Here is a 15,903-nt window from a genome sequence, read left to right on the forward strand (position 1 = left end):
ACTATGAATAGTAATTAAGTGGTAAAGCAGTATCGCTGTTGTAACACCGTAGTAAGCAGTGTCCCTTTAGCAATACAGTGGTCAGCAGAGTCCCTATAGTGATACAGTGGTCAGTACTGTCCCTATAATACCAGTGGTGAGCAGTGTGCCTCTCGATTAGCGGCGTCTCTGGCTTTTATCGTGAGTATAAAATCGTATTTCTTGGTTGGTTAGTCTGTGAAGTGACATCATCAATCTGGGACGCGCAGTTTGTTTGTTTGCTATGTGAGCTTCGGAGTTAGTTTAATGAGCCAGTGAGGCATGCTAGTCCTTACAGGGCATCCCCCCAAATCTCCAAGCATATTGTATGAGAAGATATATTAAATTCATGAAGATAGCAAGCTGTTGGCTCGATCGGTAGCGGTTTCGCTTCATCATTGGAATACCGTGATATTATTTCAGTTAACGTCAGCTTGCCAACAGCTGATGTACGTGGCATTCATGTACGTTTTTTAATATTTAGGGGAAGGTCTGAATGTTCGGATCATTAAAGTTCTGGAATTCGCCGCAAGCCCCCCGTCGATAAACAACAATGGAAATGTCAACTAAAGGTAACGCTAGCTGTTGTGCATTTGATCTCCGATTGTGAAACCGATACTTAGCGTCGTAAACTGGAGAACCGAAAATGCAGCGTTTGCCTGTTGTTTATGCGTCTTCGTCTACTGCGTGTTACCGGTTGGTGATTATGTTTACATGCATTATCTGAGTTTCTATGACCACGCTTTTCAAATAGTTCAGATCAATCCGTTAGCCTTTCCTGGCGTGGCATTTTTATTTTAAATGTGCAGCATTGTGAAGCCAACGTCGTGTAAAATGCAACAACTGTTCGCTGAATTTTGTGGTCGCAGGTAAGGCCAAGCGGAGGCACCTGAGTGCCAGGGAAAGCGATGAGCTGGGCCAGAATTTTGGGGGTCCCCTGACTCAACCCTACACTGCAGCTCGCAGCAGCCTTGACCCCAACCGGAGGCTCTACCCCCGGACCCCACCTAAAAGAGGGCGGAAAGGTAGGGACACTCAGGACGCGCTCACAGAGAAGGGGGAGGGGTAAACAGTGTTGTGGTTTGAGGATGTTAGTAGCTGCAATTCCCCTCCTGACCTCAAGTCCGAAATCACCTATTGCACCTTTAAAGTTGAGTATCTCTCGCAGGTGTGGACAACGGCTCCCCGCAGAAGCCCATAACGCAGTTCTTCCCTGTGAAGGGGGTCCTCCGCTCCAGTCCCCAAAAAGCCGCCGTGGCGCGGGAGGAGCCGGCGAGCACGGACGGGCCGCCGGAAGATGAAGGCGACCCGTTCGAGGGCCTGACCGAAAGCATGTTCGACGACGACGACGACGACGACGAGGAGGGCCTGGCTTTGAGTCTGGACGCGGGCGTCGCCTCTTCTCCCCCTCTGAACCCCGCCGGGCCGGTCCGGGTGAAGGCCGAGGACGACGATGAGGAGTACCCGGTGGAGCCGCTCCCCGACGCTCACTACGGCCTCCTGGGGCACCGCGCGGGCTGGCAGGAGCCCCGGGGGCAGCTGGGGGACCTCCCGGAGGAGATCCTGAGGGTGGTGCTGGGCTTGCTGCCGGCGGGGGACCTGTACAGACACGTCAGCCTGGTGTGCCGGCGCTGGAGGGCTGTGGTCTGCGACCCGCTGGTGAGGGCGCTGCCGTTAGTGAGACTCCCCACCAGGGGGAGCTCGTGAGTTGTAATGGCGGCGACGGCACTGTGAGTCCCTCTTGTTGCGAGCGCTGCAGTTTGCGGGGTGATCCACTTTTTGTCGGTCCCCTGCACGTTTACAGACGGCTGTAATGTAAATGTGTGTGTGTATATACATGTGTGTGTGTATATTATTATTAATTTTTAAAAAATTTCTCCCAATTTGGTTGCCAGTTGTACCTTGTCTGGCCAATCTTCACGGGAAATTCCACCGGCCTGGCCGTGCTGCTACCGGCCTTATTGGGCCGAAGACGAGTCCCGAGTACAGTGCAGAACTTTCCGCCTGTCCCTTTTAGCTCCTGTCCCGTGTAGCGCTGTAGCTCCTGTCCCGTGTAGCGCTTGTTTAAAGTGCCTGAGTCTGTGCTGCGGTGGGGCGCGGCTAAAGCAACTGATCTTGATGCAGGCATCACCTGCAGCCCCCCCCCAACCAATGAGCTTGAGTTATTGTACAGCTGTATGTTTTGGTACAATGGATTTACAATGGTCTTGTAACAGAAATCTTACCCCTCGTACCTTTAATACTGGTTTCTGGGTAAATTGACACGATTGTGTACAAGAGTTGGACCCGTGGGCCGCGCTGTCGGACGTGTTCGTTCAGACGAATAGATTCGATCCTCGCGCTGCAAATGCAGCCCGTAATTACGGGAATGAGGTTCTCCCGAATCGTTTCTTGTGATCAAATGAATGGGACTGTCTGAAACGGGTCTGTCGTTGTGATCGCCACAGTTCGTGCCCTGGAAGAAGCTGTACTACCGGTACCAGAGGGGCGAGAAAGAGGCGGTGCGAGACATTAAATCCATTTTGGAAGAGAACCGTATCACTGCCCAGGAGGATCTCTGCATTCTCAACATGGTCAGGTGAGTCTCAGGACACCTTCACAGGGAAAACGGTAATTTTGGACTTCTCGCAGTCAAGAGAGGAGTTGCAGCAGCAAATGCCACCAACTGTATATTTTGAAACCTGAATTTAAAGACTATAAACGCAGGCAGTGGGTGAGTCAGCATGTCAGTGAGCCTTTTTCAATGATAGGAAGGGATTTTTACGATGGTCTTGCAGCAATGTATTCACACATCTTACCTGTTGTACTTTTCATTCTTTGTTTGTTTTTTTGTGAAGGAGAGGGAAGGTGCTTTGATGCTACTTTTTGTTTTGGGAATTTTTAGTAAAGCGCTTCTAGTTTTCTGCTTTGACTAGGATGTATTGTCTCAAACTGCCTGAGACCATTCTCGGGGCTGTATTACGTGTCGGTCATGTGACTCAGCGATGGCTTGTTTGCACTTTTTAACATTCACAACCGCGGTTATCAATATCAATAAATTGATCGGCCAATCTCTAACGCTAGAGTCTTTTAACGGACTGGCTGCTGTGTGAGGAGAGTTTGGCTGTGGAGAGAGGCAATGTTTCGGACTCGCACACGACAATGCGACAATGGCTCAGGTGGTGAGAGCAGTCGTCTGGCAGTCAGAGGGTTGCCGGTTCGAATCCTACCCTGGGTGTGTCGAAGTGTTCTTGAGCAAGACACCTAACCCCCAAATGCTCCTGACGAGCTGGTTGGTGCCTTGCATGGCAGCCAATCACCATTGGTGTGTGTGTGTGTGTGTGTGTGTGTGTGTGTGTGTGTGTGAATGGGTGAATTAGAAGCATCAATTGTACAGCGCTTTGGATAAAGGCGCCATATAAATTCCAACCATTTACCATTTACACACTACATCACAACGAAAAGCAGCCTGAAAGTAGTGAAGCCAGTACGCGGTTTTGAACGCAGCCTTCCTGGTCCGGTCCGGTCCGGTCCGGTCCGCGGTCGCGACTCGCTCCTCACCGCTGCGGTCCCGTGTCTGCAGGTACATGGCCCAGTTCAAGCACAGTCGCCGGGTGCAGCCGGAAGAGGTTCTGCGTTGCGTCCGGGAGCATCCTCTCTTCCCCGAGGTCCGAGCCTGCATGAAGCACCGTCTCCCTGACCTCCCTGAGCTCCCGGGGGTAAGAGTCTCGCTCTGCGCTGGCCGGTGGCGGTGACCGTCGATAGCATTAGCCGCTAACGGGGCGGCCTTTTAGCGTAGTGGTTTGGGTAAATTACTGGAACGCGCAAGGCCGGTGGTGCTAATCCTGGTGTAGCCACAATAAGAGCCGCACAGCCGTAAAACCTGCACTGCTCCGGGGGAGGATTGTCTCCTGCTTCGTCTAATCAACTGTACGTCGCTCTGGATAAGAGCGTCTGCCAAATGCCAATAATATAATGTAATGTAGTGCATATTATCGATACCACCCTGGGGCACGTATCAGTAGTAGTCTTTATTTTTCTGCATTTTCCTACAAGTTGAGCTCCCCAAAGCCAATACTACGTAAATAATATACACACACATATATATACACACACACATTTACATTAGGTCAACGGTCCTCAGCTCTTATTGTGGTGAAGTCCAGGTCAGTTGGACGCACTTTTTCACGCGTCTTTGATCAGTATTAAGGGAGATATGGGCTAACAAAATTAGCCGTGACTACATGAATTTCTGTTTCTGTTAAAAAAATGATCGTTTTTCTCTGAATTCGGCATTAACACATGCAGATAATGAAAGCCGAGAGACTGTTCTACAAAGTGAAGATGAACGTCTGAAACATTGATTAATGTGAAATTGGCCGTCGCGACTTATGATTATGATAGGCCGTACAAAATGAACACAAAATTAAAGGTAACCTTCTTATGAGAGCTCCAAAATTTGGTATTGGGTTTTTGAGTCATTAACAAGATATCATTACTTCTATTAAGTGGTATGACATTGCTAATTCCTTACAGCGTTGTTGAACATGATCAGTCGTCACAGACGTTACCATCACTGTATGCATCTCCACGCGCAATTGCATCTCAAAAAGGGAGCATGTGTCAAATTGCAGCTATTTGATTGAGTGCTTTGCATTGGCCTTGAGTGCTTGTTTGATTGGTCGGGTCTGATCGAGCGATTGACCGGGTCTGATTGGGTCTCCAGGGTCCGAACCCGTGGTCTGCCATGGCCCTGATGCTGATTCTGGCTGACGGGGTGAAGGATGTGCAGGATCTGGTGGTGCGATTGAGGAGATCGGGGTGCCTGCTCTCCCCTGGAGGGGTGTCGGAGTTCCTGTGCTGCGTGGCTGTGCTGCTGCTGGCCATGAGAAAGCAGGGCATCAAGATGAGCAGCAGGTGCGGCCTGAGACACAGGGGAGGGGCCTGTGTCTGAGGGGAACGGCCTGTGTCTGAGGGGAGGGGTCTGATATACAGCGGCGGGGCCTGTGTATGAGGGGCGGGGCCTGTGTGTGTCAGGGAGGTCGGGCCAGTGTGACCTAGGGGAGGGGCCTGAGTCAGACGGGAGGCGCTTGAGGCAAACTGAATGGATCTATGACATCTGGAAGTGAGAAGCCTTCGAACAATAAAATGAGACCATTCACAATTACCACAATGGGAAACGAAAGGAGAAAAAATATTTCACCAGCGACTCCAGTGCAGTCACTTTCCATCATCCCTGCGACCTGCTCACGTGCCGTTTTTTCCTCTTCAGGTGCCACTACAACATCTTTTATGTGCTCCACTTGATGGAGAACTCCCCTCCTCCAACCGTCGCACCAGTGAGCAGGTGAGGTCGCCATTTCGCGTTCACCCATGGGCCGGGCCAGTTCTCTGAAGTCACGGCAGAGTCGAGTCCGTTGAAATGGACGTGTCAAAAGCGTCGGGTCACCGCCCTGTCCCGTGTGCTCCCTGCAGTTCGGCCGTGCAGGTGACCCACGAGCAGCAGATGATCCTCAACCACGACATCCGGCCTGGCCACATCGTCAAGATCATGGCCTTCGCGGGTGAGTGACCTGCCTCTGCCTCCTGTGGTCCTGGCCGTGTCACGTCTGCCCTGTCACGTCTGCCCTGTCACGTCTGTCCTGTCACGTCTGCCCTGTCACGTCTGCCCTGTCACGTCTGCCCTGTCACGTCTGCCCTGTCACGTCTGCCCTGTCACGTCTGCCCTGTCACGTCTGCCCTGTCACGTCTGTCCTGTCACGTCTGTCCTGTCGGTGGGAGATTGTTTTGTTAAGAGCTTGGGAGATGATGCCGACCGCAGAGAAGTTCCGTTTGGCATGTGCTCCTTCTGAAATCTGACATGGGTTGCAGACCCGGGTGAAATACATAATTATTTTTGGATCCAGGCACTTTTCAACCCCACCTTCGGGTCTTCTTGGTTGACTCAGTCACACAAACGTATTTGGCCCTGGTCTGACACGTCCCAGGGAGTTTTTGTTTGAAACCCACATGGGGGTAAGGACCTTGTTCAAACATCTTATTGTGGCTTATTGACAGGCACTTTAGCCACTCAGCTACAGGCACCTTGGCCACTAGGCTACAGGCACCTTAACCACTGTGCTACAGGCACCTTAACCACTGTGCTACAGGCACCTTAACCACTGTGCTACAGGCACCTTAACCACTGTGCTACAGGCACCTTAGCCACTGTGCTACAGGCACCTTAGCCACTCGGCTACAGGCACCTTAGCCACTCGGCTACAGGCACCTTATCCACTAGCCTACAGGCACCTTATCCACTAGGCTACGGGCACCTTATCCACTAGGCTACGGGCACCTTATCCACTAGGCTACGGGCACCTTATCCACTAGGCTACGGGCACCTTATCCACTAGGCTACGGGCATCTTAGGCACTCCGCTGCAGGCTGTCCCTGGTCGCGGGGAGAGAGACGGGCCTGGAGGAGGCTGGACTGAGCTGGTTTTTCTGCGCAGGCACGGGGAAGACGTCCACGCTGGTGCTGTACGCCCAGCGGAGGCCTCACCTGCGCTTCCTCTACCTGGCCTTCAACAAGTCCACCGCCAACGAGGCCCAGCTCCGCTTCCCCGGGAACGTGGACAGCAGGACGGTGCACTCCCTGGCCTTCGCCTCGGTCGGAAAAAGGTACCTCGCTCTTCCGTCGGAATCAAACGTTTTTCTCGTAAGTCGAGGGGTACCCGCGACTCGGCGTCCTCCAGGGTCCAGAGCTGCTGCCCCCCCCCCACCTGCCCTTTACCTGCCCATCCCCGTCCCTCAGTTATCAGAACCTGTTTGTGTCCCTCACAGTTATCAGAACATGAAGAAGCTGTCCTTCAACCTCCAGCCCTTCTCTGTGGCCTGGGTGCTTCCCAAAGGCCTGGGGGGGTTTGTCAACGCCAAGGTGGTCACCCAGACCCTCAAATCCTTCTTCGCCTCTGCCGACCACGGCATCTCCATCAACCATGTCCCACATGAGTACAAGAACACCAACGGGAAAATGAAGACGCCCAGCGACACCGAGAAGCAGGTAGGTACGTCCCCTGGAGAGCTACATGCTCACTCATGATTGGTTAATCCTGTTTGGGGAGGAAAAAAAAGGGCTGAAAGCTTTGGGAAAAATGTTACATTTTAATTGAAAAGTAATAATAAATAATTTGTCTCGCCGATGCAGATGTTTGCGGACGAAGCGCAAAAGATATGGGAGAAAATGACTGCCTTAACCAAGACGAGGGAGATTGCGTACCACATGACCCATGATGGTAAGTGCTGGCAAAATAACGATTGGTCAGTAATCGCTACGTCTGTGAATCCCCCTCGATCCTCACTGTATGTCTGTTTCCCTTTCCTGTCTGTGGCCCTGTTGGTTACCTCAAACTGTGTCTGCGCCTATTGGTTACCTCAAACTGTGTCTGTGGCCCTATTGGTTGCCTCAAATTAAGTGTGTTCCCCAAAAGGTTACCTGAAACTGTGGCAGCTACAGAAGCCGCGTCTCGACAAATACGATGCCATTTTCATTGATGAGGCTCAAGACTGCACGCCAGGTACTGCCCCACCTGTCCTGTCCAATCAGCTCGTCTGCCCACCTGTCCTGTCCAATCAGCTCGTCTGCCTACCTGTCCTGTCCAATCAGCTCCCATCTGCTCATCTGCTACTGGACACTTCACTTGTCTTTTGTCATGGGGGCGGCCTGTCACCTAGATTAAGGCACATGACTGGGACCCACGAGGTTGGCAGTTCAATCCCCGGTGTAGCCATGATAGGATCCGCACAGCTTTTGGGCCCTTGAGCAAGGCCCTTATCCCCGTATAGCTCTAAGGGGGTTTGTCCACTGCTTAGTCTAATCTACTGTAAATCGCTTTGTATAAAAGCGTCACCTAAATAACATGTAACGTACCTGACTATGGTCCATTTCGACTCAACTGAAATGCAACTATTGCTAATAATTATTAATAAGGAGCCTTCAGGCCAGTTAATGTTCTCAGACACTGTCTAAAAGTCTCTAATTAGTTAAGTTATGTAGCGGACGCTTTAATCCAAAGCAATTTACAGTTGATGAACCTAAGCAGAGGCCAATCCCCCCCTGGTGCAATGCAGGGTTAAGGGCCTTGCGCCAGGGCCCAACGGCTGTTCGGATCTTATTGTGGAACGCACTGGGGCTTTAACCACCGACCTTCCAGGTCCCAGTCAAGCATCTTAGCCACCTTAGCCACTAGGCTACAGGCTGCCCACTAATTGCACACTTGACTTATCATTTGTGTTGACATTCAGCAAATAGAGCAGCCTGTAGCGTAATAGTTAAGGTACATGACTGGGACCCGCATGGTTGGTCAGTGGTTCGATCCCTGGTGTAGCCACAATAAGATCCACGCAGATAAGGCCCTTAACCCTGCATTGCTCCAGGGTAGGATTGTCTCCTGCTTAGTCTAATCAACTGTATGTTGCTCTGGATCAGAGTGTCTGCCAAAGGCCACTAATGTTATGTAATTTCATGCAAAAATATAAATTCTAGTGGCTGCTGGTCTCCCACTGGAGCGCTGAGCCTGGCTATATTGATAGAGAGTGTGAAGACTAGGCTCGGGCCTGGAACAGGAGGGTTTTGGTGACCCTGAGTAATGTCTTTCCAGCAATCATGGATATCCTACTCCACCAGGACTGTGGGAAGATCCTGGTGGGAGACCCCCACCAGCAGATTTACACCTTCAGAGGGGCTGTCAACGCCCTGCAAGAGGCACCCCATACTCACCTGTACTATCTCACCCAGGTAGTCCCCCACGCCCTGTCTGTGTCCCATGTTTGTTTTTACAGGATAGCCAAAGCCTGAATTAAACGGGAGAAGTATTGTTTGTTGAAACGGTGTTGCCTTTAAAGGAGTACACCAACGTTTTGGGAGATATACTGCACCCCCCCCCCCCCCCCCCCGGATTTCGTTTTCATTTTTGTTGTTAGCATAACGTGTTAGCTTAGCATAAAGACTTGAAGCCGATAAGAGTCGGTAGCCTGCCTGCTTCAAAGTGAAGAAATGCATCATACCGACAGCAGAATACGGACGAGGATACAAGTGTGTTCAGCCGTTATAGTTCCAACCGTCTAACTTCTCCATTTTTATTTTTTTATTACATTTTATTTAATTTTTTTCTTCCCCCCGCACGTGTATTTCAAATACTCATGACACTAAGAGTTGCCGTTGGTGCATTCCTTTAAAACGTATACCTCAGTGTTGTCTTTGCTGAATGTGTGTTGCCATATTCAATTATACAATTATTTACTTTTAAGAGCTTCAGATTCGGCTCAGAAATCGCCTACGTTGGAGCTACGATTCTGTGGTTCTTCAAAGGGGTGACGAAGATGCTGGTCGGTGGCAGTCAGGAAGGTACATGATGAGGATCGAGCTGTTTGTAAGCCTGTAGCGTAGTGGTTAAGGTGCATGACTGGGACACATAAGGTTGGTGGTTCCAATCCCGGTATAGCCACCATAAGATCCGCACAGCCGTTGGGCCCTTGAGGCCCTTAACCCTGCATTGCTCCAGGGGAGGATTGTCTCCTGCTTAGTCTAATCAACTGTACGTCGCTCTGGATAAGAGCGCCAGCCAAATGCCATTAATGTAATGTAATGTGTGTACTTGCTTGCATCATACATGCACAAGATTTGTGAGGAGCTTATGAAGCACATCTCAGTGATAGTATGGTGTAGTTTCTGCTTTGGGGGGGCAGTTGAATCAGCAATGTAATGATTGAACGCTTGTGTAACTGCGTGTATATGTGTTTCGCGCTTGTGTAACGTTTGTGTAACCGTGTGTGTATGTGTTTAATGCTTGTGTAATGGCATATGTATGTGTTCAACGCTTGTGTAACCGTGTGTGTGTAACGCTTGTGTAACCGTGTGTGTGTAACACTTGTGTAACCGTGTGTGTGTGTAACACTTGTTTAACCGCGTGCATGTGTGTGTAACGCTTCTTTAACGTTTGTGTAATGGCGTGTGTCACAGGTAGCGTGAGGGGAGAGGAGGAGGAGCCCGCTGGGCGGGCGGCAGTCCAGGGCGGGGGCGCGGTCGCCATCCTCTCCCGCTGCAACGTGACCGTGTTCGACCAGGCCGTCCAGCTCACCTCCGCCCCCGACCCCCCGAGAATCCACATCGTGGGCGTGAGTGTGTCCACATCCCCGCACTCAGCCGGCCCGGGCCGCTAGCCACTCAGCCCGGACCGGGCCGTTAGCCACTCAGCCCGGGCCGTTAGCCACTCAGCCCAGACCGTTAGCCACTCAGCCCGGGCCGCTAGCCACTCAGCCCAGACCGTTAGCCACTCAGCCCGGGCCGCTAGCCACTCAGCCCGGACCGTTAGCCACTCAGCCCGGACCGTTAGCCACTCAGCCCGGACCGTTAGCCACTCAGCCCGGGCCGCTAGCCACTCAGCCCGGACCGCTAGCCACTCAGCCCGGGCCGCTAGCCACTCAGCCCTGACCGTTAGCCACTCAGCCCGGACCGTTAGCCACTCAGCCCGGACCGTTAGCCACTCGGCCCTGACCGTTAGCCACTCAGCCCTGACCGTTAGCCACTCAGCCCGGACCGTTAGCCACTCAGCCCAGACCGTTAGCCACTCGGCCCTGACCGTTAGCCACTCGGCCCTGACCGTTAGCCACTCGGCCCTGACCGTTAGCCACTCGGCCCAGACCGCTAGCCACTCGGCCCGGACCGTTAGCCACTCGGCCCGGACCGCTAGCCACTCAGCCCGGACCGCTAGCCACTCAGCCCAGACCGTTAGCCACTCGGCCCGGACCGCTAGCCACTCGGCCCGGACCGCTAGCCACTCGGCCCGGACCGCTAGCCACTCAGCCCGGACCGCTAGCCACTCAGCCCTGACTGTTAGCCAGTCGGCCCAATGTCATTGGATAAAAGCATCAGCTGTAACTGTGATGTAATGATACTAGACATCATGGAGGATGTTACAAATGGACACTTCGAAGGGTACAGGGTACAAGGAGAGGGGAGTTTCTGTAAGGCAGCTATGGAATGGTTTCCTGTTTAGGCTGCTGCCTCTAACAGCAATGTAACACAATGTAACGGGATCATTTGTGTTTGCGTGTTTTCCAGGGGGTCGACAATTTCGGACTGCGGAAAATCATGGACATCTGGGTGCTGATGCAGCCGGAGAGCTATCGTAATCAGAGTAAGTCCAGACCTGTGCAGTGACGCATACCTACAGCCCGTCGCATTGAACAGCTGCTGCTGTGTTTATCGTTTGTCATCATTCATTCAGAAATACACACGGGTGCGTCCGTTGTGCTCGGAAGAGTAGGTTTCTCGGAATTATTTTTTTTTTGTTTTGTTTCCTAAGAATTCTGAGTCTGTGCGATTACAATAGAATGTCTTTTTCCTAAGAATTCTAAGTCCGTATGATTAGAATAGAATGTTTATTTTCTCAGAATTCTAAGTCTGTGTGATAAGAACGTTCTAATCATCCTGTTCTCATCTAAACATTCCAATACTAATGCAGGACAGTAGGTTTTTTTCGTTCTTATTCTGCGTTCTGGAATGGACATTGCTTTCAATTACCAGCAATGATTGTTACATCATGATTAGAATGCTCAGTTAACCCTTTCAGTCCATTTTGCACTCAAGGCGTAACTACCGTAGAATCCCAAGAGAGCCATACGGCACTCTCCACCTTGTACCTTTACAGCCAGTCAAAATGGCTGCTGTACAACTGTTCTGAGCCCCTATTAAAACCCTACAAAATTTTCTGAACTGTCTCAATGTTCTCAACCAAAGCCAAAACCCCCTTGGGGGTTCATATTGGGCGACCAAAAGCGTTAAGACGGTTCTTGTCGCTCTGACCCTTGCAGAGAGCCTGACCATCGGGGACAACTTCATCCGGAGCTTCTGCAGGCCGAGCTTGGGGGGCTACGGCGGCCTGAAGCGCTACGCCTGCCACACGGAGGACCGGGAGTTGGAGGGCAAGCTGGCCGTGGTGGAGAAGTACAGCCACCGCATCCCTGAGCTGGTGGAGCGCATATACCACTGCTGTGTGGGCACCCCACAGAGCGCAGGTCAGATATGCTGTATATACCCCACAGAGCGCAGGTCAGATATGCTGTATATACCCCACACAGTGCAGGTCAGATATGCTGTATATACCCCACAGAGCGCAGGTCAGTCAGGCTGTATATACCCCACAGAGTGCAGGTCAGTCAGGCTGTATATACCCCACAGAGCGCAGGTCAGTCAGGCTGTATATACCCCACAGAGTGCAGGTCAGTCAGGCTGTATATACCCCACAGAGCGCAGGTCAGATATGCTGTATATACGCCACAGAGCGCAGGCCAGATATGCTGTATATACCCCACAGAGCGCAGGTCAGATATGCTGTATATACCCCACACAGCGCAGGTCAGTCAGGCTGTATACACCCCACAGAGCGCAGGTCAGATATGCTGTATATACCCCACAGAGCGCAGGTCAGATATGCTGTATATACCCCACAGAGCGCAGGTCAGTCAGGCTGTATACACCCCACAGTGCGCAGGTCAGATATGCTGTATATACCCCACACAGCGCAGGTCAGTCAGGCTGTATACACCCCACAGAGCGCAGGTCAGATATGCTGTATATACCCCACACAGTGCAGGTCAGATATGCTGTATATACCCCACAGAGCGCAGGTCAGATATGCTGTATATACCCCACAGAGCGCAAGTCAGATATGCTGTATATACCCCACAGAGCGCAAGTCAGATATGCTGTATATACCCCACACAGTGCAGGTCAGATATGCTGTATATACCCCACAGAGCGCAGGTCAGTCAGGCTGTATACACCCCACAGAGTGCAGGTCAGTCAGGCTGTATATACCCCACAGAGCGCAGGTCAGATAGGCTGTATACACCCCACAGAGCGCAGGTCAGATATGCTGTATATACCCCACACAGCGCAGGTCAAATATGCTGTATATACCTCACAGAGCGCAGGTCAGATATGCTGTATATACCCCAAATCTTGGTTTTGCGTTCACGTTCTTCCCACACCAATTAAGAGGCCAACCTAAATCACCTGTGGAACAGAGGTGTGTCTGACATCACAGCAGAAAGTGCCGGAACGAAAACCAAAAAATGAGGAAAGAAACAAAACAAAACAAGGAATGTCAGTGTGTGTCATTTCTTGTCGGAACGGTCAATTTCCTATTTTCTTTTCCAGATTATGTTTTGGGCACGGTGCACAAGGCGAAAGGGCAGGAGTTTGACAAGGTCATCGTCACGGACGACTTCGCCAAAGTGCACTGTACTGGGCACACGCGCCAGAGGGTCTGCAGCATGGCCCAGAGGGACGGTGAGGGGTGTGTGTGTGTGTGTGTGTGTGTGTGTGTGTGTGCACTTTGTTGTACGTCGCTCTGGATAAGAGTGTCTGCCAAATGCCATTAATGTAATGTAACATAAGGTAATGGTGAGATCAGGCCATTCAGCCCAGCAAAGCGCACCTTTTCCTACCCCTAAGTGCATCTACTGCCTAGTTTGCCTAAAAGCTAAACAGTATCTAGCACCGTATCAAGCCTGGTCTTGAAAACCCCCAGTGTTTCTGCCTCCATTACATGTCCTGGCAAGCTAGTCCACACACTGACCCCTCGCTGTGTGGGAACAAAACACTTCCTAATATCATACTAGGTTCATGCTTTACTGAACTTATCTGTTGTAGTGGGACTGTCATAAATTGTGAATTAAACCCTGCCTTCCGGTGCTCTTGGATGGCTCAATTGCACCAGGCAAGGCCAATTGAGCACAAAACGGTATTTGAATCCAAAACGATTCCGTATTTAACCTAGGTTTGTTTTTCAGGCAAAGCACCTCGTGGTCCCAGATCGCAACTCACTCACATTTAGGAGGCAGTGGGTTCTCCACAAGGGGGAGCTATTGCCACTCAAGTAGCTGAATGGTGTTTTGCGTTGATTACACCGTGTCCTTTTTCTTAGATGGTAGATGAAACAAATTAAATGAACTTTTTACCATGCATTAAAACAAAACACAATACTGTGCTATGTCTTTGGAGCTTCGGCAGTCCTGAAGCTTGATATCCTAAAAGTAGCGTAGTGGTTAAGGTACATGACTGGGACCCGCACGGTCGGCCTGTAGTGTAGTGGTTAAGGTACATGCCTGGGACCCACAAGGTCAGTGGTTCAATCCCCGGTGTAGCCACAATAAGATCCACACAGCCATTGGTGATAAAACCCTGCATTGCTCCAGGGGAGGATTGTCTGCTTAGGCCAATCAACTGTACGTCGCTCTGGATAAGAGCGTCTGCCGAATGCCATTCATGCAGTGTAATGCGAAAGTGTTCTGCGTGCAGACGGGTCCCTGAACGTTCCGGAGGACGAGTGGAACCTGCTTTACGTGGCCGTGACCCGCGCCAAGAAGAAGCTGGTCATCACCAAAACCATCGAGAACGTCCTGACCATGGCCACGGTGAGCGAGAGGTCCCGCGAGGCCGGCCCACGGTGCCTCCCTGCGTCTGCCGTATCGCTGAATTCAAAAACGGGTATACGCAAGCGGCCTGCGTGAGGACATTGTCCCAGTAATACCTTCGTTTCTGCATGAAAACTAAGGGGTTGGTGGAGGGTAAGATGTCACGTGCCCCCGAAACTTCCGAAAACGTACACTCGTTTCCCTTTTCCTGTACCGGACTGAACCGACCCAGGCAGGGACAGTGAACTTCTCGACAGAGACTGCGTTTGGACTTTCCGAACCGCTTACTAGCGATACCGTTTGCACTAAAATTTCAGGCTCATTTTCATTGAACTGTCGTGTGCTAAGTGTGTGGTTTTCGAACACAGCCCGTCTACTGCTTCCTGGTTTAGCGGCCTCTGTCCACTTCCTGTCCCCTGCAGGAGTATTTCCTGCGGCCGGTGTTCACCAGCACCCTGCTCAGAGATGGACAGCTACTTGGCTGCTGCGTTCCTGAGTGCCATAACCCCATCATGGAGGACTCGGTTCTCACCATGTGCAAGGTCCCCATTACATATGTAAGTCCGGCTGAGTGAGTTTCATAAGAAAGTACATGATCAAATACAGGTGTGAGCCATCAAATAGTGCATTTTGTGTGTGTGTGTGTGGGGGTGGGTGTGGGTGTGTTCTGTGTGTGTAGGTGTGGTCTTATTTGTGATTTCATTGTTGTGTGTGTGTGTGTGTGTGTATGTGTGTGTGTGTGTGTGTGTGTGTGTGCGCGCGCGTGCGTGCCTAACGCAGTTTGTATGTGTTGCAGAATGACTCAGCGGAGAGTGGAGGGCCTCTGTGTGTGACCTGTGTGGAGCAGCGTCTGGGTCACATGACCTACCTGTTCGCCTCACCTGAGCAGGTGAAGGCCACACCCTACACACTGGAGAGGGTGGAGTTTCCCATCAATGTTGCCATGCTGATGGCACTGTTCTGAGATTACCTGTGCTTCTTGGACCTGCCAATGAACACATCACCATGGTGATCGCTTTTTAAAACGGCATAATTGTTATTTTTTATAAAAAGCTTTGTCAGAATTTTTAAATATCTGTTCCCAATCGCCTACAAACATTCAAACATTGTTTTCCTGTGTAACTTAAAACAAACTATTCTGTGTTGCTGATACTTATTTTGTAATATCTTCATTTATAATAAGAGTCTTTGCATCTGTATTGTGTCTCTTGTATCTTTTAAAGGTACAACAGGTCATTTCTGACTTATAACGGTCGAGAGGAATTGCAGCAACAAACCACAACACTGTTTATCCCACCCTGTGGCAATTAGAACCAATTTTAAACCAATGAGCTTGAATTATTATACAGCTATACAATGTTTTGCAACATAACGTCGGTCCCTCAACTGCATATTTTGAAACGTGAATTTAAGGACTATAAACACGGGCTGAGTCAACATGTCG

General features: G+C 51.0%; 1 protein-coding gene across 1 annotated transcript; it reads left to right on the forward strand.

Moving 5' to 3' along the window:
• The first annotated feature begins 234 nt into the window (after positions 1 to 234).
• fbxo18 (F-box DNA helicase 1) lies at positions 235 to 15,658 on the forward strand. Its single transcript, XM_061229222.1, has 21 exons — positions 235 to 590; positions 888 to 1,043; positions 1,187 to 1,677; positions 2,466 to 2,596; positions 3,581 to 3,716; positions 4,724 to 4,914; positions 5,270 to 5,344; positions 5,473 to 5,561; positions 6,491 to 6,659; positions 6,822 to 7,041; positions 7,186 to 7,273; positions 7,469 to 7,555; positions 8,639 to 8,775; positions 9,288 to 9,384; positions 10,000 to 10,154; positions 11,101 to 11,176; positions 11,853 to 12,056; positions 13,201 to 13,332; positions 14,344 to 14,459; positions 14,882 to 15,016; positions 15,256 to 15,658. The coding sequence occupies exons 1-21, from the start codon at positions 572 to 574 to the stop codon at positions 15,421 to 15,423; spliced, it is 3,072 nt and encodes a 1,023-aa protein (XP_061085206.1). The 5' UTR covers positions 235 to 571; the 3' UTR covers positions 15,424 to 15,658.
• Positions 15,659 to 15,903: the final 245 nt, after the last annotated feature.

Source organism: Conger conger, chromosome 19 (genome assembly GCF_963514075.1).
Source record: "Conger conger chromosome 19, fConCon1.1, whole genome shotgun sequence".
Classification (NCBI taxonomy): Eukaryota; Metazoa; Chordata; class Actinopteri; order Anguilliformes; family Congridae; genus Conger; species Conger conger.